The sequence below is a fragment of the Eurytemora carolleeae genome, unplaced genomic scaffold (assembly GCF_000591075.1).
Source record: "Eurytemora carolleeae unplaced genomic scaffold, Eaff_2.0 scaffold677, whole genome shotgun sequence".
Taxonomy (NCBI): Eukaryota; Metazoa; Arthropoda; class Copepoda; order Calanoida; family Temoridae; genus Eurytemora; species Eurytemora carolleeae.
In genome coordinates this window covers 64056-88115 of record NW_019396965.1, presented here as the reverse complement: position 1 = coordinate 88115, position 24060 = coordinate 64056, and the positions used below count along the sequence as shown (strand labels likewise).

The 24060-nt window shown below is 31.0% G+C and overlaps 2 protein-coding genes across 3 annotated transcripts; one reads left to right on the top strand and one right to left on the bottom strand.

Moving 5' to 3' along the window:
• The first annotated feature begins 1574 nt into the window (after nucleotides 1-1574).
• LOC111710583 (paxillin) lies at nucleotides 1575-13973 on the top strand. The gene is made up of 18 exons (XM_023484692.1): nucleotides 1575-1663; nucleotides 2129-2218; nucleotides 2663-2717; nucleotides 3105-3200; nucleotides 3829-3906; nucleotides 4063-4136; nucleotides 4448-4703; nucleotides 4861-4967; nucleotides 7011-7088; nucleotides 7921-7983; nucleotides 8272-8325; nucleotides 9406-9465; nucleotides 9718-9787; nucleotides 10689-10732; nucleotides 11258-11344; nucleotides 12076-12213; nucleotides 12395-12459; nucleotides 13026-13973. The coding sequence occupies exons 1-18, from the start codon at nucleotides 1616-1618 to the stop codon at nucleotides 13114-13116; spliced, it is 1554 nt and encodes a 517-aa protein (XP_023340460.1). The 5' UTR covers nucleotides 1575-1615; the 3' UTR covers nucleotides 13117-13973.
• A 2925-nt stretch (nucleotides 13974-16898) lies between these two features.
• On the bottom strand, nucleotides 16899-21314 carry LOC111710587 (uncharacterized). 2 transcript variants are annotated; one of them, XM_023484697.1, is made up of 5 exons: nucleotides 21223-21314; nucleotides 20680-20807; nucleotides 19940-19984; nucleotides 18131-18316; nucleotides 16899-17052 (listed from the first exon to the last, which is right to left on the bottom strand). In XM_023484697.1, the coding sequence occupies exons 2-5, from the start codon at nucleotides 20742-20744 to the stop codon at nucleotides 17010-17012; spliced, it is 339 nt and encodes a 112-aa protein (XP_023340465.1). In that variant the 5' UTR covers nucleotides 20745-20807; nucleotides 21223-21314; the 3' UTR covers nucleotides 16899-17009. The 2 variants fall into 2 exon arrangements, with proteins under 2 accessions (XP_023340465.1, XP_023340466.1); XM_023484698.1 differs by having other exon boundaries at nucleotides 16900-17052; nucleotides 20680-20764.
• Nucleotides 21315-24060: the final 2746 nt, after the last annotated feature.

The following is a 24060-nucleotide window of genomic DNA, read 5'->3' as shown; positions in this document are numbered from 1 at the left end:
CCCCCCCTCCCCCCTTACTGTATTTAAGTGTGAGATTTCAAGTTAACAGATTTAACATTCTTTGAACAGCATACCTATAGCGGAGACTCAGGATCAGCACCCGTTATGGCCTAAAAAACCCCATGGAAACACATGTTAACTAAATATTATCTTCATATTTTATCATAACCGTTATGTTAACACTGATATAAAATCGAAACTATTGAGTTTATATATTAGGTGAGATCCTTCAATCATATTCGGTAGCATCGTTGTATCTCTTAGTTTTTGTGTTCAATTTCTTTCTGTAATTTAAGCCTTCAATCATATTCGGTAGCATCGCTGTATCTCGTGAATCGTGTTTTATCTCTAGAAAAATATTCTACTGTCTACATATGGAAAATTAAATATGGAAGAAATAAAATAAAAAATCTCATAATATCTTTATTATGATATCATTATTTTCAAAACTGAAAGTTCTTAATCTTGATGATACATACAAACTTTGTGTTCTGACATTTATGCATGGATACTTTAATGATAACCTTCCCTCTTCCTTCCAAAATATGTTCAAGTCAACCGAATAGAACAATATCATATAAATTAGAACGGGTTTTAAACACAAATTTAGAAAGCTTTCCGTCCGCAATGTTTCCTAAATTGTGGAATGAAATTGAGATGGACCTTAAAGAAACTAAATCTGCAAAAATATCTAAACAAAGAATAATCAATATTTATCTTGAGAATTATGAGAGGTTTAAATGCGAAAAACCTAGCTGTATATCTTGTGAATAAATTTTATATAAAAAAAAATAAAATAACTGAAACTTTATTAGCTTAATTCTGTTTCTGTATCTACCATCATTAACACCCTGTATTTTAATTTATCTCTACATTAATCCCCCTGATCTCACCCTGCCACAGAACACCTGCCTTCCAATCACCTCCTTACCTATCCAAAAACATATCTTGATATGTGTAACCAATTATATTCAGTATCGTTAATTAACTTAGGGCCAACCACTCAAAACAATCAACCCTGGTTAGGCGGGTCCAAACTGCATAGTAAATTGTGATTGCTTATGTGTAATATCTCATGCTTTGTAGTTAAAAAAAATATGAATGAATGAATCTTTAACTAAAATGTTTTTACACTTTCATAGATGAAGAGAATACGTGCAGCGTATTGATTTTATTACTAATGTAAAAACTGGGATCACAGCTTTTTATCTATGGAGAAAAGTCTCAAGTTTTATTATCCACAGTCTCTTGCTAAGCCTTTTTCTTTGTTTTCAAATATTTTTTTCTCCAAGGAGGGGGTAAAAACAAATATGTATATACATTCACATTTGTTTTTATCATTGCTAAGAATCGGGATCCGTTAGATCCGCAACATCCGAGCGAGGGGAACATTTTTAAAAATATTTAAATATCAACCAAATCCCAAACACTTTTAAAAGATTTTTGCTCTCAAAACACATCTCAACTGTTGAAAAATAAGAGACTGTTATGATAGAATTAAGTTTTAAATATTTTATGGAAAGATTTATAATTTATACTTTATTGTTTATAGTAATCATATTATTTGATTGATTGATTGATTGATATGTTGCTTTCAGAATGTTAATATGAGAAGATGACGGCGCTAAGCAATAATCTAAATGAGTTAGATGTTCTATTACAGGTCCAGTAGCATATTCAATAAGTAACTATCTGCATGCAGCGCAATCAATATCTATTTATCATTTTGGCTTATTAGTCTGTCTCCTTTGTATCCAATAAACATTATAACAGCTGATCCGATCATGTTCAGTTTTTTTTGACAACTTACACGACCCCATACATGGTGTTAAAAAGTGAAAAGTTTTACCTGGAAAAAACGTAGATTTTTTAAAGATTTTATAAATCTATCAGAGTTTAAAGAAAAATCCGCAAAGTTTTCACAATTACGAAAATCCAAAAGCTTTAAATGTTGCTAAAAGAGTCTTTCTGTGCAATAGTTCTAGCGTTATCTCTACACTCAAACTAATTCCTAAAATAGGCCATTTCTAAACGCATAGAAAAAAAAATTTAATTTGTTCTTCCCATTAAAAGTGAAGCTAAAAAAATCAAGATGTCAGATTTTTTACTCCATCAATTTTTACTGTAGGATCTGTCCGCAGCTAGATACAGTGGACATATCGAGAGAAGAGAAACTGTTATAGAGAGTAGAACATTCTCTAGTCATTCTAATTATCAGGTCAGGGTTAGTGAGTACATGTTGAATTATTTACTAAGTACATAATAATGCCAACACATTTTTTACAGTACAAAGTACAATTCGCTTCAAAAATTTGTTAACGCTGAACTTCTGAACAAACTGTTTTCTTTTGTTTTAGTCAGGTGTATAAGAGTCGGAGGGGGGGGAGGGGGGGATTATTTTTCAGAAAAACAATTAACCCCGGTTTGTTTGGTATTTCTTAAATATATTGACATCTTCTCTTATTATTCTTAGTGCCCAGAACTCATAGACATGAGTAACTTACAAATCATAAGATTTTAATGACGATATTAAACTCTTCAATTGTAACGACCTTAACATTGAATTTGGTTTCCTTAAGCTTAGTCTTTTAGTTGTAAAAATGGGTGTAAGAAAAAATAACACATGCTTCATTATTTCATGGATTTTTTTTCTTTTGAGTAGGATGGATCAGACACTATTCTTGCACCACGGCCCCCAGAGAGGAATAAAAATAAAGGTAAACATTTCTTAAACTAATTTTCAAGTTAAAGTCATTGACGTTGTTGTCATTAAAAAAAAACCTTATCTATTTCTTATGAATTTTATAAAAAAGTTTCTTATACCATGGTATTTATTGTTCTATTTTGTTATAAATCAGTCAAGAAAATTATTTTATTGCACAATCAAACTATTTTATTTTTATTATTAATTTATTATCAACTAGACTATTAAACATTCAATGAAGAAAAATTTGTCAACCTTTGTAACAATTATTCTTTCTCTAAGGCATTAGTAATACGAAGCTTTTTTATGTGGAGGGGGGTGTCTTTAAAGCTGAAAATTAAATAGATAAAAAAATTGTTTCGGGAAAAAAATTAATTTAGTTTTTTTACGTAAAATTCAGGTGGAGTTGGCAAATTCTTAGATGGACCTGATCCCCATACAGAACTACATGCTGTAGAGAGAACTAGAACAGAGAAATCTACTAGAGTACTTACAGGTACATACCTCTTTAATGTCGGATTCCCTTTTTAGATCTTACTATAATTATTATTGTTATTATTATTCTGTACAATGTACAGTTGACGCACATACTGAAATACATGCTGTAATTAAACTAGAATAGATCGATAACACTGTCAACTAGACAGAAGGAGAAGTCAAATATTTGCAACTCTACTGCTACGATCTAGCTTTGATTTTATGCACAGTGTACACGTACTAAGAAATTCAAAATATTTTTATTCTTCTCAATAACTCTTTAATACGAGAAGTTATGATCAAAAACATTTAAGATTTCTATCTTTCATGAAATTTATTTAAATTTGGCGTGATAAATCTATCAGTGATATCGTGTACAGTATATTGTACATAGCTGTACAGTGTACAGTTATCTGTACACATACAGTACTATATGCTGTACTTGACCCAGCAAGAGAAATCAACTGGATTACCAACAGGTACATACCAGGACAGTGTACAACTGACAGACATGTAGACTTTCATTATGTACTTGAACTAAATTTTAAGTATAAACGGAAAACAGTGAAATTGAAATAATATAGCGAAAATGAAGTTTTTCTGATTTTTTATTCATTTTTTTAATTCTTAATTTTTTATTTTGTCAGATAGCGGGGATGAGAGTAAATGGGAGTACATGGGGTTCGGTATTTGGGAGAACAGGGATGGATCCACTTCACCCTCAGGTAGAGAAGAAAAAATTAGGAGAAAAAAATAAATTAATTAAGATATTCTTTTGTCTAGTCAGTTTTTTCGAAATCATTTGTAAATTTGTAAAAGTAATTTTTTTTCACAGAGAAAAATAAAAATTTATAATGATGTTTTGAAAATGTTTGGTTTAGGATTAAGAAATAGTGCAGAACGTACAAATGGTTTCAATGAATCCGGAGTCCAGGAGAATAAACTTAACTTCCAGGAATGAGCAGATTATATTTCATACAAGATAAAAAATCTTTAACTTTAAGGGTCTGTGGGCGGGATATCAAATGAACCACTTTTTATACAGGACCATGTCCGATTTAAAACGATTCCCTGAAATGCTTTGGCCAAGTTAGAATGAAAATTTTTCTAAATTGGATATTTTCAATTTTCATTTCTCTGTTAAAGTGATCTTCGGATTTCTTGTAAATCATGAAAGTTTGACATTATATAAAAAAAAAAAAGTTTGTTGGGCAGAATTTGATTAAAAATAGTTTTGATTCAATAAAATAAATCTGTCAAACTCAGGGTAAGAGTTTCGTTGAAGAGAGGGATATCTATGTTGATCGGTCAGCAGGATTCAACGCTGATCGGTCACCTGGATTCAACAACGACAGGTCACCTGGATTCAACTCTGACCGGTCACCAGGATTTAACGTTGAGCGGTCACCAGGATTCAATACCGACTGGTCACCAGGATTTAACGTTGAGCGGTCATTTAAGACAACTGAGAGAAGCAGTGGATACCAAGTTGAACAAGTTGGTGCATCAAATGCAACTCAAGGTCTGTTCAAACATCAAAAAAGATTAAAGTTATTTATTTAACGACTTTATTTAAAGACTTTTTGTAATACTAGAGTTGGTTAGATTTTTATGAATAAACAATAATTGGAGATATGTAATTTATCAAGCTATAAATTGATTTTTTGTAAATGCTTTAGAGTTGGATGATCTGATGACCTCGTTGAATAATTTCAAGATGGCGGATAGGAATGTTGATGAGCCGGTTATCTCACCAAACCTGGACACTATGCTGGGGAATCTTCAGGTACAATCCTTAACTTAGGATACCTCTCACAAAAAAATTAAGATATTTAAAGAAACAAAAAGTTTATATTTTTAAAGAAGCCAGCACTATGGTAGTCAATTTGAAATGATTTTTCCTGTATTCCCAGCTATTTTAATATTTTCCTATATTCCCAGCTATTTTAATATTTTCCTATATTCCCAGCTATATTAATATTTTCCTGTATTCCCAGCTATTTTAATATTTTCCTATATTCCCAGCTATTTTTTTCCTGTATTCCCAGCTATTTTAATATTTTCCTATATTCCCAGCTATTTTAATATTTTCCTATATTCCCAGCTATATTAATATTTTCCTGTATTCCCAGCTATTTTAATATTTTCCTATATTCCCAGCTATTTTAATATTTTCCTGTATTCCCAGCTATTTTAGTATTTTCCTATATTCCCAGCTATTTTAATATTTTCCTATATTCCCAGCTATTTTATTATTTTCCTATATTCCCAGCTATTTGAATATTTTCCTATATTCCCAGCTATTTGAATATTTTCCTATATTCCCAGCTATTTTAATATTTTCCTATAGTCCCAGCTATTTTAATATTTTCCCATATTCCCAGCTATTTGAATATTTTCCTATATTCCCAGCTATTTTAATATTTTCCTATACTCCCAGCTATTTTAATATTTTCCCATATTCCCAGCTATTTTAATATTTTCCTATATTCCCAGCTATTTTACTATTTTCCTATGTTCCCAGCTATTTTAATATTTTCCTATATTCCCAGCTATTTTAATATTTTTCTATATTCCCAGTTATCTTAATATTTTCCTATATTCCCAGCTATTTTAATATTTTCCTATATTCCCAGCTATTTTAATATTTTCCAATATTCCCAGCTATTTTAATATTTTCCTATATTCCACCCTATTTTAATATTTTCCTATTTTCCTATATTNCCCACCCCCCAAAAAAAAAAGATTATTTTAAAAATTTCACATTTTGTTTGGATTCTTTATTTTAACAGATTTGTAGGTCTTGGAAATACTTTCATTCAAAACCAATAAATAGCAGATAATTACACTATTCTTATTTGATCATCTCTTGTTATTGTATTCATCATTTGATCTCCACTTGTTTATTTTCAGCCAGTATTCATTATTCAACCAGTTCCAATGAAACACTATGAACACATTTTACAAATATTAAATATCTCCTGTTTTAATACGCAATTTCCTTGCATGTATATAAATTATACAATACATAAGTATACATCTTTAAGGGAGCGACCGGCTATGTAAGGTAGTTGTACTGAGTATGCAGTGTTGTGGAAAACTTCTTTCGGATTCATTTGAGACATATTAAAATTTTTAAAGATATGTAAATCCAAAGTTTGAGCGCAAATTCGACGTTCAAAACTCCTACTTTGTGGGTGGATACGTTTTCAGAAGCTTCTCCATTGCTTCTTATAAACAAGAAGTGCGCAAGTCACTATCGTAGCATTGCTAGCTTTGATAGGAGGGTTACTTGAAAAACCGCTTACAATCCCTTTGAGTTTAATCTTCCTCTATGATTTAATTTGAAACTACGACAGACATTGGTTTTGGTGTCTGCTGAAGCGACATGTTCAGAATGCGTATAATTTAGATATCAAGTTAACATTGCTATTCATTAGATGAAGTAAATATCAGTTTCACTTATAAAAATATATATTTCGGTCGGGGTTGATCTTAAGATTCATTATTGTTTTGCGTTGTTGCAATGAACCATTTTCCTAAATTTTTTGTTTAAATGGGATGTAACCATGTCAAAATTTACTGTTGCTTTTAGCATTCCACTTCGCTTTTAGTTGCTTCGTTTTTAGTGGGGTTTGTCCACATTTTGTTTACAGGTCAAATTTCGGCAAGACTGAAGAGCAAATGTTTTCAAAGATTTGCTTTACTTGCACAAATTTGGACCCTGACAGTAAATATTTGCAAAAAAACGACCCAACAACGATCCAAAAACGATGCAAAAATGAACGTGTTGAAACGAATGTCTCGGTAAGCAAAGTTCTTTGTTTAGGAGGATATGGATAAACAAGGAGTAAAAACTACCCAGAAGGGTGTTTGTGGCGCATGTAAGAAACCAATCGTCGGCCAGGTAAGCAGATTTCGTTCCATTTGTTGTTCTCTATAATGTAATATCTTTGGAACCCAGTTCTGCCGAAATATCTAGATATTTTTTATCTAAGCTAAGAATATGCCCGTGGTTCTAGCAAGTTACCCAATCAAAATTTGAGGCAAATTGATCATAGGTTTTATGAGTAATGATCGGATAGACATACAAAGATGTTGAGACAAATTTATTGTTACGTTTCATAGATGGAAATTTCATAAAACAAAAGCTTAAATGGGACGATCCATAGAAAAAGAAATTCATCGGTAGAACATTTTATAGATACGACGTTTCATTAAAAGGGTAGATTTTCATAGAAAGATAATTTCATAGAAAGAAAAGCATTTTTTCATAGATAACTTCAGGTGTTTTTTTTTGTCAGTAAAAAATGCGTCACAATGCGAAAAATTTGAGATCGATACAAATTTTTTTGATAAAATACATATAAATATATAAATGTGCGTCTTTCTGTGAACCGTCCTTCTATGAAATGTCATGTCCCGGACTTCCAACACCTAAACAAACAATAGCTTGGGAACCCAGCTTTGCCAGGAAATTAAGGTTTCCCTGTAAAAGTCAACCTACTAAACTCAGAATTTTTAAACCATTTCCGTGGTTCTACCAAGTTCCCCAATCAAAATTTGAGACAAATCGGTCATGGATTCATGAGTTATTATCGGACAACTAAACTAACAGACAAACTGAGATTTCTACTTTAAATATTGTTATAAATGCTTTTTTATTGAATTGTTTAAATATTGTTGGTTTTTACTTGATATTATGCTAAGTACTGTAATTTATATATTCATTTGATTAGGTGATCACTGCCCTTGGATATACTTGGCATCCGGAACATTTTACATGTGCACATTGCAACCAGGTTCATTTACAATTCTTAATTATTTTACATGTGCACATTGTAACCAGGTTCATTTACAATTCTTAATTATTTTACATGTGCACATTGTGTATAGGTTCATTTACAATTCTTAATTATTTCTTTCTTATTATTTTTTATAAAATGGGCACCGCGAATTTTAAGAACGAGAAAGTAATGGGATTGATAGAATTATCATCTAAACTGTAACAATGTTCTTGCTCTTCAATTTTCAAATATATTTATATTTCTTCTCTTGACTAGTTTGTTCTTGATAAATAACTATTTTAGGAGCTGGGAACAAGCAATTTCTTCGAGAGAGATGGAAAGCCTTTTTGTGAACAGGTAGGACTAATTTGGACTAATGGGGGGGGGACATTCACAATTAATTAAAAATAAAATAATTCAATATTATTTTAACGTCCCGTCCCACCCCTACGTCAGAAATGTTCAAGGGTTTAAACATTTTCATCTTTGCATAATATATAATACTGTCTCTTAATACAAAAAGTAAAAATGTTGATATTATGGTATAATACTGTCTCTTAAATACAAAAAATAAAATGTTGATATTATAGTATAATACTGTCTCTTAATACAAAACCCGCCCTTGGATAAATTTTTGATTCTGCCCTTGATTAAGATTCATGAATTGCATACAAATTTATTCCTAAATATGCAATTTTTTGGATGAATATTTTAAAGCTAACGTTATGAGTTCGGTGTAGTCTAGTTTTCAACCGAGCTAGATAGAAATAATGAGCACGCTTGTAGATTAAATTTAACACGATATATTTTACACTTTTTAACTCCTTAAACCCGGGATATTTTGCGTAATGTGCTATTCTTGACACGTTCATGCAAATAGTAGTTTTGCAATTTTGTAATTTAAATTCAGTAAATAGATAAGAATGAAAGGTTAGCGTTGAGACCTTGTTATTTTATTATCAGATTCTGATGGAAGGTGTAGGTCAGAATTACCCTCCCCCTTCCTGTCCCTCTTTGATAAAATTAAGTAAAAAGATATTATATTCATTGTTTAAAGATCTTAAGAGGCGGGGCCAAAATTGCAACCACCATTCCGGAATATGTTCATGAAAATATTCATGAAAGCTCAATCTTCATTGATATGTTCAAATTACACTTTTATTATGCAAAAATCCAATAGGTTTGATAATCATTAAATGTACAAAGGTTTAAAGCCACTTTTTGCCCCTGATGGATAAATAAATCATCATCATCATAACATTCTTATCATAAAGCAAAAAAAAAATTGATTTAATAATAAGATATTCAGTTTTAAAGTTTTCATGGGGTTGTTCTTTAATAATAGAGAGGCGGGGCGGGGGGGGGGGGGACGGGACGGTTTGACATTTTTATAAATTCAGTTTTGTCTGAAATTATGAAAAGTAAATATTAATCTAGGATTACCATCATCTGTTCTCTCCTCGGTGTGGGTTCTGCTCAGGGCCTATACTTGATAAGGAATCAATCAACTAATCAACCAATAAATCAATCAATCAATTTATCCTCACATTTTCTTTTACTTTTCATCAATTTGTAGCTTATTTTGGAGAATTCGGGACAAATGTGGATTATAATTTACAGTGTTTTATTTTGTCTTTAAAAATAATATATTATGGCAACTCAGTGAGGAAAAAGCTATGAAGAATAAAAGTATTTTTACCTAAACAAAGTAATGTTATAAAAAAATGAAGTTATTGATGGATTGCTCAGTGTATATCTGCCCTTGATAATACTTGGCATCCCGAACATTTCCTTTGCTCTGGCTGCGGTCATCAACTAGGTAATTTGACCTTGACCTTATACCACAAACTGTACATAAACTTGACCTTTAGCCTCAAACTGTACATAAACTTGACCTTTAACCTCAAACTGTACATAAACTTGACATTTAACCTCAAACTGTCTATAAACTTGACCATTAACCACAAAGTGTACATAAACTTGACCTTTAACCACAAACTGTACATAAACTTGACCATTAACAAACTGTATAAACTTGACCTTTAACTAAAAACTGTACATAAACTTGACCATTAACCACAAAGTGTACATAAACTTGACCATTAACCACAAACTATACATAAACTTGACCTTTAAACACAAACTGTACATAAACTTGACCATTAACCACAAACTGTAAATAAACTTGACCATTAACCACTAAGTGTACATAAACTTGACCATTAACCACAAACTTTACATAAACTTGACCTTTAATCACAAATTGTACAAAAGCTTGAGCTTGACCTTTAACTACATACCGAACATGAACTTGACCTTGACCTTTAACCACAGGCACAAACTGTTCACACACTTGAACTATGACCCCAAATTGTGCATAAACTTGACCATGACCTCTCACCAGAAACTTCACATAAGCAGCATGACTTTGAGTTTTCATCATAAACTGTACATAAGCCTGACCTTGATTTCATTAACATTAAAATCGGTAAAGTTTGATCTACCTTGAAATCGATTAACTTTCTTCTAGCTTGAAATCGATTATGTTTGATCTACCTTGAAATCTATTATGTTTGATCTACCTTGAAATCTATTAAGTTTGATGTACCTTGAAATCGATTAAGTTTGATGTACCTTGAAATCGATTGTGTTTGATCTACCTTGAAATCGATTGAATTTGATCTACCTTTTATATGATGTATATCTATCTATCTTTCTAGGAGAAGAGGGTTTCCATGAGAGAGAGGATGCTGCCTACTGCAAGGAATATATTCAATAAAAACTTATTAAATAAAATATATTCCCCCCCACTAAGAAAATAAATAGGGACCAAGGAACCTAGTAGTCACTTTGATATACGGCGATTCACACTTTAATTAAAAAAATAGATTTGTAAATTTATGATATAATGGACAATGTTTCCCCTTTATTTCAAAAGTAAAAATGTTGATATTATGGCATAATACTGTCTCTTAATACAAAAAGTAAAAATGTTGATATTATAGTATAATACTGTCTCTTGATACAAAAAGTAAAAATGTTGATATTATAGTATAATACTGTCTCTTAATACAAAAAGTAAAAATGTTGATATTATGGTATAATACTGTCTCTAATACAAAAAATAAAAAATGTTGATATTATGGTATAATACTGTCTCTTAATACAAAAAGTAAAAATGTTGATATTATGGTATAATATTGTCTCTTTAATATAAAAAGTAAAAATGTTGATATGATTTAACTTTGAAAACATAAAGATGCTTAAATTATAATATAATATTGTCCAGACCTGTTACTTTGATCAGTTTGCACCTAAGTGTGGTGGGTGTAACACTCCTATTACTGAGAACTATATTTCATCTCTAAACCAACAGGTTTGATACATTATTCAAATCCATTAAGCAAAATTTTAGAACTTTTAGACACTTGTAAGGAATATTGGCGGTCCGCGCCAGGGGCGGATACAGTTATTAGGGGTGAGCCAACTCGGAATTTTCTCTCTATTTCCCAAAGCTCCCCTCAATGCTTCTGCAGAGAGCAATTTATCACGGGTGCGCCATTGCTTCAATGCTCACCCCTGAATGTCTCCGCCCTTGCACCCCCTGCACCACACACATCTTCTCCGCCCTTGCACCCCCTGCACCACACACATCTTTATAACGTATTGGAGAATATTTATTGCGAAGAAAAGGGAGACACAGGGGTGTATATTTCAAAAAATTGAAGATCTGGAGGAAAAAATATTTTCAAAAGTGGGGGAGGAATGATTTTTCTGGAAATATACATCCTTGGGGACTGGGGAGATATATTGACTGAAAAATTAATTAGGTCATTTTTCCATTGCAAGAAAGTTGAAAATTAGGAGGGAATAAAGTTGGGAATAAAATATAAGGGAAATAAGAAGGGGGGTGGCAAAGAGCAATCTTCCTGACAGAAATAATCTCAAGAACTGACGAGGGTCATCCCAGACCGAAATATATTTTCAATAAATGTGGAACTAACCTCTACTTTTTTTACTCAGCAGAGGTTTGGTCCATCACCATCACCGAATTTTAAATCAAGTAACAATATACATCTGATTACTTTTAATTTGTTGATTTTCCAGTGGCATCCGAACTGTTTTGTTTGCAAGGAATGTAACTCTCCGTTTAATGACGGGGCATTCTTTGAGCACGATGGATTCCCGTACTGTGAAACCCATTATCATGCTCTCAGAGGCTCATTGTGCGCAGGATGTCATAAGGTGGGAATCTTACATTTTTTAACATTTTTTTATTATATTTATCTTTCAACATATTTCATCTATTTCACTCATTCTATAAGAAGAACTTTTTTATCCATATTTTTTTAAGTACTTCTTTCCCCGGGAAGATGTTTTTTTTTAAAGAAAATGAGCACTTATATTTTTAACAATTTGTTTGCAGCCAATATCTGGGCGATGTATTACAGCAATGTTTCGGAAGTTTCATCCTGAACATTTCGTCTGCAGGTATATTTTCGAAATATATTTATGTATATTATTATTTTTATTTTCTGAACACTCCATATTTAGGAAATTGAAATTTGTATAGTATTTTTTTTTAGAAATACATATGTACGTTATTCGCAAAAGCAAATAAATATCAAAATGGAATAAAAGCGATAAAAAATAAGTGCATTTTGGGGCATTTTTCATTTTAATATGCATGGCACATTCGCTACATTTAGTACGCTCAGTACATTTGGAACCCTTGCTTCATTTAGTACACTCAGTACACTCAGTCACTCAGTACATTTGGCACATTTGCAATATTTAGTACACTCAGTTCACTTGTATACACTTTATAATGTACACTCGCTACTTAAAGTACATTTGGTACACTCGCTACATAAAGTACACTTGGTACACTCGCTACATAAAGTACACGAGTGTACACTTGGTACACTCGCTTCATAAGGTACACTTGGTACACTCGCTACATAAAGTACACTTGGTACACTCTCTACATAAGTAAACTTGGTTCACTCGCTACATAAAGTACACTCAGTACAAAATTCAAATTGTCTTTTTTCCAGTTTCTGTTTGAAGCAGCTGAACAAGGGAACCTTTAAAGAACAAGGAGATAAACCTTATTGTCATGAATGCTTTGATAGACTTTTTGGATAATTCAACAGAATCTGTTCGACGAGAAACCAGTAGTTTCAATGAAAAATTGAAAATAGAGTTGTTTAAAGGGCCTCCTTAAAGTAACAAATTTAATTGACAGAATTCTACACGTTCTAAAATAGAAAACAAATATATTTCACTATTGGTGCTCAGTTAACGGTTTGAATCGAGGGGATAATTTGAAATTACGTTGACAGCCCCTTTAAACATTTCTATATTAATTTAAAAAACTTATACAAAAAATATAACTATTTTTTATAGCTACTCTCTGTAAGTTTTGCGCTTGTTAACTAAGCACCCTATATCAAAAATTGAAACAGCTGTTCCAGTTTTCAGACTTTGACACAGCTTATCTTAACTTTAACTATTCTTAACCACCATCAATAAATTTAGTTAACTGCAATCAAATTTAAATATGAATTTTGACAATCTTTTGTTTTTTTAAGGTTAATATAAAAACAAACTGGATATTTAACATTGTAACTGGCTTCATACGTAGCTTTCGGTGTAAACACAAGAAGTTTTTGTTAAAAAATACTAGAATCTATATTTTTTTAAGTGCCTTTATATAAATACACCTTTTGCCTTGAAAAGCCCCGAGAAAAGTCTGTCAGTTATATTGTACGCGGAAAGCCTTGTAAAGAATTTATATCGTAGATTATTTCTGACAATTTTGTTTTTGTTTTCCCGCATTTTTTTGAGTTTGCATTTTTACAGTGTACACTTTCTGCAATGTTTTCTTGATACTAATGCGTATAATCGTAGAATAGAAAGAAAAATTAAAACAATCGTATACATCATTGACCAATTTTAACTAACCCACTAATATTTACAACTTTAATAAATAATTGATAATATTAAACTTTTTATTTGTTTAATTAGATAACAATTATAGGGTACATTTGATTATTTATCAGGATACAAGAATATTACAACCAAGTCTGATTTCGCGAAATGTTTTGAGCATTGAACATTCTTATAATTAATTTTGAAAAAAAATTTCAGTAGAAACTTCAATTTTTAATCTTACTCCTAACAATTATCCTGAAGTCTTGTTTATACAGGTTTTGATGATTCAGTCTTTTTTCTTAATTTCAGAGTTGACTGCTGTTGTAAATATTTTTACTTAATATTTTTAGTTGTTAGATAATTTCAACAATTTAGACACAGACTACCGCAGACAGATCTTCAATAAACATAGAGAATAGAATATATATTAGAGGGAAATTTAGAGAATCTCTCGGTATGAATTTTTTTAGTCCCTTTCAGCCTGAAAGGGAGTTCAAAGTGTACAAATCATGTAAATGTTCACAAATTATATGCAATAGAGTACATTAATACAGTATGTTCCCTACACTATTCATTTCAATTTCGAATTTTTTAAACTGTTAATTAAACTTTATAATGAATTAGGTGAATAAAAACATCATTTGATTTATAGTTATAACGGAAAATCATCGTTTGTAAAGTGGAAGGCATAGAGTCTATGTGGAATGAAATGAAACCAGCCTATTTCATAATTTGGTTTTCTTTTAACAATAATTTTAGATTTTCTATAAAATTATATTCCAGGGCCCAAAAGGTTATATAGCATAAATATGTGAAGTACACCTGCAGTATGGAAACAGTACAACAAAATGGCCGTTTTACACTTTTTTCTAGTAAATTCCTCTCTAATATATATTCTATTCTCTATGTCAATAAAGTCGCATCTTTTGTGGGTAACCCTGTATCTGAAACCAACTTGGATATTAATTCTGACAATTTAAATATCACTTCACTCTTCAATCTTTGTATTCAAGGGACTCATTGGTACATTAAACATTTTTGCCGAATTAATAATATAATATACAGTGAAACCCTTAATAACGAATACATCGAAAGAACACATCAAATTTCGTATTCTTCACTTTTTGATAATGGAATGTTGCAGATATTTAGTTTTTTAATTAAATGATTATATGGAACTATTTAAAACTGTTCCCGCATACTCATGGGCTATTTATTTATTTTCGCAAATTCTGAAATTTACGTAATATAGTATAAAACTCATTGAAAAATTGCTAAGACCTCATTTGATAAATTCTTCCGATGTATTCGTTATTAAGGGTTTCACTGTATAATATTAATAAAATTGTTATTGTTCAGAATAAACAACAAAGCAACAATTCAGATGTTGAAGTGATGAAAAAAATCCTAATATTGGCACTTCAAGATTAGTACTCGTCAAAAATTGTATTTTTGAATTCTGCATTCATTTTTGTTTTCGAGTTTTTTTTTCAGAGAACTGGTTTTGTAAATTTGTCTTTTGTGAATGTTTATCTCGCTGCTCTCTCATTTGATCATAGCTCTGAAACCACTGTAAGGTTGGAGTCTCGGTTCCTAAGTATAGAATCTGTTGATCTATAGCTGCAGGATGGATCAAAGTGTGTTCCCTGCCAGGAGGTATCACTGGGCGGGCTCGATGTAGGACTAGAAGGAGGGCTCTGATTCTTCTCAGGTCTACCAACAACTCGCTTATCTGGAAATAAAGAAATTGAGTTTAGATGCTGTTAGAAATGGAACTTTAATTGAAGACGACTTAAAACTTAAGACTTGAAAGTTTAGTAGATTAGAATGGTTCAGCTTTAAATATTTAGATTTTTTTATATTTGATTAATACAATAGGCCGTTTTCTTATCCATGTTACCATAGGTACAACTATAGGTCGTATCTATCTATCTACACTGCTCTGGTAAAGCGTAACCATAGTGTGACTATGGTTCTACCTATGGTAGCACGTCTAAGAAATTGACCAAATGCTAGAAATCAGTGAAGACAGCACCCCGAATAAAAATGCTTTCATGATAATAATAATTATAATATAAGGTACAGATGAAAATGCTTATTTAAGAATTGTAACTCAATGCTGCAATTCCAATTGTTCAAAATACCTTTGTCTTGCAGGGGTAGGAATTTTTTAAGAGTATATATTTTTTTAGGGGGAGGGGGGGCAATGATTAGTTGCTTTAATTGAAAAGTTGCCCCCCCCCCCTCTTTTTAACACTTTTTACTAAAATATATATGTTAGAGATATTTCAAGAAAATATATTTTAGAGATTTTTCAAGAAAATATATTTTAGAGATTTTTGAAGAAAATATATTTTAGAGATTTTTGAAGAAAATATATTTTAGAGATTTTTCAAGAAAATATATTTTAGAGATTTTTGAAGAAAATATATTTTTGAGATTTTTCAAGAAAATATATACCCCTGATAAAAAACTAACCTGGTCTACTTGTTTTGATAAGAAGAGTATTATCCTGCCCCTCTATAGCAATACTTTTCCTAAAACCGTTTTTAAAAACTAATTAATTGACTGGGTTGCTCAAAATTAATATTCCTATTTAATTACCCCAATTATAAATATTACATATATTAAAGTCATGAAGTTTGTGAATGCTCGTAAAAGATGTTGAATGGAATAAGATTAAATTAGAAACCCAGAGAAGATAAAGTTCTAATCTTAGAAATATTAATTCTCAGCATTCATCAAATTTTTACTAATTTAACATCAACAAATAACGAGTCTCGATTTATCTTAATATCATTCATTAATCATTATCCATGCAGGTGACGGATTTTCATAAAATTCACTCGATTTCTGAATAGCAATAAATTTTCAATGCTTTATCCAAAAACATTTTTTTTTATTTTAATGTACTTTTCAAATTTCAAAATTGTTATAAAAGTTGTACTGAAATCATATATTGTATAATCGGGGGGGGGGGNGTTACTGTTGATCCTTGTTTCATACTGGGATCCGACCTAGAACATTTTATCATTTTATTCACAGGGTTACTGTTGATCCTTGTTTCATACTGGGATCCGACCTAGAACATTTTATCATTGTATTCACAGGGTTACTGTTGATCCTTGTTTCATACTGGGATCCGACCTAGAACATTTTATCATTTTATGCACAGGGTAACCCACCAAAGATGATACTGTATAGACGACTGTACGGTATATTTTCAATGGTTAATTGTCACTTTTCTTACAAGCATGGTTGCCTACAGCTATAAACTTGTTTCTTCCTTTGCCCAACTATTAGGTATTTAAAGACAAGGCCAAAATATAACGTCATAGATTTGAAAAGTTCAATTTGTCGTTAAAGTCTCTCATACTTTGTGAAATATGACAATGTATAAAGGTCGTATGCTTCCGACAGAGAATATGGGTTATTTGGTTGTAATTTCCCATTTCTGGACAAAATCTAAAAAATCTTCGTTATAAAAGATAAGACCACATTCTAACAGTCGCAATCTCAGGGATTAAATCAAGTTCAGGGTTACCCACAAAGGATGAGACTGTAAAGACGACTTGAAATTCTTGAAATATGAAAATTCCAAGTTTAAATTAACTACAGTCGCAAAAACTCAGGTATAATATCAAGTTCAAGGTTATCCACAAAGGATGAGACTGTAAAGACGACTTGGCACTCTTGAAATATGAATATTCCAAGTTCAGGTTAAGTCTTCTGCCATAAATGTGGTTTTTGACTGGTTTATAAAATGATTTTGCAACGAACGAAAGAAATTTACAGTTGCATGGAATCATGAATATACGGAAACATACAGTATAAATTCCGTACAGTCGTCTCTGAAGGCTCATCCTTTTTGGGTAACCGTGTATTATTTCAATCTAATGTTTCTGTAAAGAGACAGTACTCCACTTACCGCCATTCTCCTCTGAATGGAGTTTCTACTGCTTTTTTGGTACCTTTGGATTGTGATATGAATTAAGCTAGTTTAGTTTGTTTTTGATTGGTTTTGGCTTTTCTTCAACTAAGCCAAATTTTTGTACGCCAAAAAAAATAACAAAAATAAAGGTGATAAAATGATAGTTTTTTGGGTTATTTTTCATTTTCTCTTAGGATAAAAATATTGCTAAGTTTAGAAGAAGCAAATTTAAACTGAATTATGATTTATGGTATATCTATGGTTCCTCCGATACATCCTTTATAGTCCCTTTACCTTGAACTAGGAATTGGCTTAGAGTAGGTGGAGGTAGAAGAATGGAGGTGGAGAATACTAGATTGGAGGTGGGAGCTGCCTGGACTGGAGCAGTTACTGCTGCTCGCCTCCAGATCTATCAAGGGAGCAGAGGAGCGCCTCCAGGTCTCCTGGCATCCTGGGTAGCAGCTTTCAGACTCAACATAACTAAAATAAGCAGCTCTCAGAGTGACTCAACCAGGGGGCGGGCATAACTCTCCTAATTTTGCCTGGCTAGGTTTATACTGTACAGTGAAATTTGTCGAAAAATGTTTCCTTCTGACTGAGTTGGTATCATAGAGTACAGAGCCCAAAACTTAAGACAGGGTATCGCTATGAAAACCAGTTTTGAAACCCGGGTTTCAAGAATGGGGTTAGGCAGTTTTGTGGATATCAATATTTTTGTTGTGAAATATTAATTTATTAAGTTTCTTCATATTCTTAATTTTTTAAAATTTCTTAAATCAAAATCTACACAATTGCCAAGACCCCAAAAAGGAAACTCGGGAGTTTCGTTCAACGATACTCTTTTAAATTTCGGGCTCAGCGNACTTGTTAGAGGACTTTTTTGTATAAAACCATACTGGAGCCAGAAAAAAGTCCTAGAAAATAAAGTCTCGAATTGGTAGGACTTTATTTCCGGAGACTTTTTAATAAAAGGACTTTTTTCCACAGGACTTTTACAGTGTGAAATTTTAGGACTTTTTTGCCGGAAACTTTTTTCCAAGGACTTTTTTGGCGGTTACCGGTCAAATTGACCCTCCCCCCAGCATATTCTGGTTCTCAAGTACCCCAGCAGAGATAGGGTTAAGGAGAAGGATTTTATTTTTTTCTCTATTTGTCATGTCTCATTTTTATACAAAAATCATATGGACTTGTTTTCTTTGCTTGAATATTGTAGTCTTCACTTTCAAACAATAACTTTCAAAACTGATCTACGAATTATAATCCCCCCAGGTAGAATTTCTGAGCGGGTCATTGTGTACAGTGGCTGTACAACAAGAAGTCTAAAATTCCAGATGCCCCCTCTATTACTAATATCTCGATGGTTTCCACTGAACATAGACACATGGAAAACACATGGAAGATCGCCCTTGAAAAATTTGGTAGCTGTCTAATAAAAAATGTATTAAAAAAAATGTATTGACTTAAAACCTTTTCTTGAAAAGTTTGTACAAGTGCAATCTTTGTTTTGAAACACACTGCATCATTCACTATCATTAAACTATTGAAACACACTGCATCATTCAATATCATTAAACTATTGGAACACACTGCATCATTCAGTATCATTAAACTATTTCTAAGAAAGTGCCTTAACATATTTTAAATATGCCAGTTGGAACAATTTCAATCTTTAACTAAATTTCTCAAGTAAAGGTAGGAACGAAGACGACGTTCATTTTATTTTTCTATCTCTCACTGGATGAGTTGATATATGGGGATTTGACAGAAAGGAAAAATCACCATTAAAGAGCAGAAATACCATTGGAACGTTTAAAGTAATCTTTTAAAAATATAGAAAACGTTGATTAATGAATTGATTTGTGTGTTCAGTGGCCGAATTTAAAGAATTTGAGCGTCGGTTTAAATTTAAGCTGCGGCTTAAATATGGTTGGTTCCACTTAAAATTTATCAAATGTTTCAAGATTTAAGCCGGCGCTAAATTTAAACCGGGTTTTGGCGGATTTAAACCGCGGCTTAAATTCTTTAAATTCCATCTCAGAATTAGTTCATCATTAAAAGATGATTATTGATAAGAGAATAATTAAATAAAAAAACATTTATTACCTAAGACCAGGGTAAAGATCCAGAAATGAAGAATTCGATGTAAGACTAATTGAGGGATAGTTTTAAAAAACATTGTTTAAAGCATTTGTACACAAAACTTGAATAGATTTTTTCCGATTATACATAAATCATCACCGCGTGACTCTAAAAATATAATTAGTTCTGATTCTGAACCGATGATTTTCGTTATTTTTGGTCTTTGGACATTAAAATTATCTATGATAAGTTCTTGATCTAATGGGACTTATCAAAACTTTGTATTCTGTGTGATGCAAAGGAATTGAGTCTTTGTAACAAATTCTGATTTTCTAATCCCCACATTTTTCCACCTGATGGTGTAAACCTTTGATATTTCAAACTTAGATTCTTTCATCTTACAGAATTCATAGTTTGAAATATCAAAGGTCTAAGGCAATAAAACAAGACATTCGTACATATATATGTATGCCTATAGGCTAAAAAAACGAATTTTTTGTTTAATATTTTGAAGAAAAAAAATGTAAAACTTGTGTTTGTCCAATTGTTTAAAGATAATTTAAATATCCCATTAAACGAAAATTGGTTCTGAATTGAGGCTCTGGCATTATCTACTGTTTTTTAAGAGAAACCCTGTAAATAAAGAAAATGTCAACATTAAAAGGTAAGTATAGCAAATGTTCTCATTTTCTCTTTTAAACTGTCTCAGATACCAACGGAAACATTCCTTTTACAGATGACAAGTTTTAAGTTTAAAATTATCCCTATAGTGAGAAAATGTTGGACCATTGAGATCTCTTTTTTCCAGAATATATAAACAGTTTCCCATCCTTCATTCATTCATTCATCCTGGAATATAAACAGTTTCCCATCCTTCATTCATTCATTCATCCTGGAATATAAACAGTTTCCCATCCTTCATTCATTCATTCATTCCTTGAATATAAACAGTTTCTCATCCTACATTTATTCATTCATCCTGGTATATAAACAGTTTCTCATTCTAGATTCATTCATCCTTTCTTTGAACATAAAAAGTTCATCATTTATTTATTCATAAAATATTCCTTCTTCAGATATCAAATTACAAAACTTTGGAATAGGAAGACGACTTTAAAATATTCTTGTCTATGTATATATCATGCTAATGCAAAAAAGTTGTTTTTAAAGCTTAAAATCAACTTATTAAGTGAAATGGATCTGTCTGTCTGCACATTGGACAACTTTCAGTCAGAATTTAGTCCAACAGTCGTCTTCTGGTATTCCTAAAAGTTACTGGTCACACTTGATTATTTCTTAGTTTTAACCTGGAGAATTTTATTGAATTGTTTTCAGAAAATCCTGGAATTTCCACTGTCTTACATTTTTCCACAACTTCTCACTAGTGTAAAAAAGTTTATCTGAAAAATAATGACTATTTAAATAACTACAATCCTTCAGGGTCTGACATGATAAATCCTTAATACTTAAATATATGTTTATGACCTAATTCTTCATACAGCCTCTGTTTTTCGAATAAAAGTTAAAAAATTATGCAAATCTTAATGTTCTGCTCATTTTGAGGTTTTATGCAAAAATATATCAGATGATATATTTATTATTTATAATTATACATTTAATTTGGATAATATTTAATATTAATTTCTGAAATGCAATAAATGTAAATATATATTCCCCATAAAATGCATTCCCCTATTTATTTCCTTCTCCGCAGCTCCCATCTAATTTCAATCAAGAAATTTACTCAAATATTTTTTGGAAAGAACATTTTTTTCTGGGCTTTTTAATTTTAATTATTTTTCTATTTTTTTTTATTGAATCGTTATTTTAAACTATTTTTATTTATTTAAGACGTAAAATGTAGAAATTTTTAAGAAAATATTTCTCCTTTATTATATGTTTTACTGTTCCTCTATCACATCTTTTATCTTCCCTATTCAACATTACTTGCACCAATATTCTTTCCCCACTTACCTTTCTCTTTGCCCTTATTTTTTCTTGGTCATATTTTGCTTGCTTACCATTAATTCTTTCATTAATATTCTGCATGCTAAATGCATGATACAGAACCAGGGTTTGTATTTTCACAAATTTACAAAAAATATTATTTTCGAGAATTTTAAAGAAAAAACATAAAAGGCAAGTAAATGTTTAAAAACTAGATTTCAGAGTATAGGGAGGGTTGGAAAATGAAAATAAGTAAATATTTATCCCGGTCTAAATATTTTAAAGTTACATGCATGCTCAACCCCCCCCCCCTCCCCCCCCGTTTACTCTAGTTAAGAAAGGGGGGGGGGTTACGGAATTTACAAATTTTCTAAAATTTTCTTGAACTGATTCCTGAACCTTGGGTTAGCATTTAGAATATTATAAGAGCGTTTCACATAATATTATTGAAATGGAATTTTGATTCTCTGTAAAAAATGTTGAACAGGTCTCATCTCAGCATTTATTATGAAAATATATCAATAAAGAAATAAACTTGCAATGCACATTTTGCACAATATTTGATTTATTCTTTTCTTTACATAGTCCATCAACGGGATTTTTTAGTGACGACGTAAGACAACCCTAACAGTCTGATTTGATTTGATTTGATCTGTCCCTTAACTTTATTATTAACATCTTGATACGATATAATGAAGATATCGTCGTTTTCTGTTTTGACTAAATGTAATATTTTTTCTCCTGTATAATTGAGAAAAGTAATCGAAAATAATCAATATTTAAGAAATACATTTACCTAATGGATTACAAGGGGGCTTTGCGATAACAGCTCTAAGCTATCATATGCTCTCTCCTGCTGCAGTTGTTTACATATATACTATTGTTTTGTTAACACAGTATGCAAGTATGAAATATATGATTTTATTATATTTTTATTTGAATATTTAGATCGAAATACAGTTACGCCGACTGCCCTTTAACGTTTACTAGGAAAAATCTTAAATTATTAATTTCCTACTTTTGAACTTTGTCATATTTTAGTTTATATCCAATAAATTGATCAATTCAGCGGCTATTGACAATTTTACGACAAATATAAAACAATAAAAAATATTTTAAGTAATTTGAATCCCTTCATATTCCGTAACTAGCATTGTTGGTGTGTACAGAAGAGCTTGCAACTACAGAAGGATATCTTAAGAAAATTTTTCTTGAAGTCTTAGAGAATGTTTTATTAATAGAGGAGATACAAAAATAAACACTAGTCATAAATCAATTTATCTCTATGACGAAAACACTACGTATTTATGATAAATTTATCAATAAATGCGTAAATAAGAAAAATAAAGTAAAATATTTTTAACACAAATTTTTTAAACAATTTCTTTCTTATTTCTAACAGCAAAAATTTTCGTTCCATAAATTAATTGTTATATGGAATGGAAAAATATCAAAGCAAGATTCATTTAGATTTTTATGGTTTTTATGTAACTAATCGTCAGTATAACTCTATTTTATATACTCCTCTAAGTTTCGAATCTCGTCTAGACTCTAGAATCTACAATCTTCACCCTCCAGGCTTAATTTAATCAATTTAAGACGAGTGTATGAAAATGCCAGTTAAAAAACTCTTCACATAAATTCATTGCTGGAACAGTAGAAATTTCGCACATGAAATATAGTTCCATATATTTGTTCTTACATACACACATGCATATAAATATAAATATATTGAACACTTTTATCATGAAATATAGTTCCATATATTTGTTCTTATATACACACATGCATATAAATATGAATATATTGAACACTTTTATCAAAATATTATTTACATTTACAAACGAAACTTTGTCCAACGAAAGTATAAAGATCAGAAATAATAAAATTCTTGCAATTTTTTATTTTGTACACTATAAACAGAACTATCTTGAATACAGAACTACAAGGAATACAGAACTACAAGGAATACAGAACTACAAGGAATACAGAACTACAAGGAATACAGAACTATAATTAATAAAGAACTATAAGGAGTACAGATAACTTCAAGGAATACAGAGCTCTTCATGAAATACAGAACTACAAGGAATACATAGAACTTCATGAAATACAGAACTACAAGGAATACAGAGAACTTCATGAAATACAGAACTACAAGGAATACATAACTGCAATTAATACAGAACTACAAAAAA

Bases quoted from the DNA above. Each gene is read 5' to 3' on its own strand.
- LOC111710583 (XM_023484692.1), top strand. From the start codon at position 1,616: ATGACGGCGCTAAGCAATAATCTAAATGAGTTAGATGTTCTATTACAG. The intron at 1,664-2,128 runs GTCCAGTAGCAT...TTTTTACTGTAG, and splicing joins AGTTAGATGTTCTATTACAG to GATCTGTCCGCAGCTAGATA. The intron at 7,984-8,271 runs GTTCATTTACAA...TAACTATTTTAG, and splicing joins CATGTGCACATTGCAACCAG to GAGCTGGGAACAAGCAATTT.
- LOC111710587 (XM_023484697.1), bottom strand. From the start codon at position 20,744: ATGGGAAACTGTTTATATATTCTGGAAAAAAGAGATCTCAATGGTCCA. The intron at 18,317-19,939 runs GTAATAAATGTT...TGCTTATTTTAG, and splicing joins GATCTTTACCCTGGTCTTAG to TTATGTTGAGTCTGAAAGCT. The intron at 17,053-18,130 runs GTAAAGGGACTA...AAAATGTTCTAG, and splicing joins AAGCCAATTCCTAGTTCAAG to GTCGGATCCCAGTATGAAAC.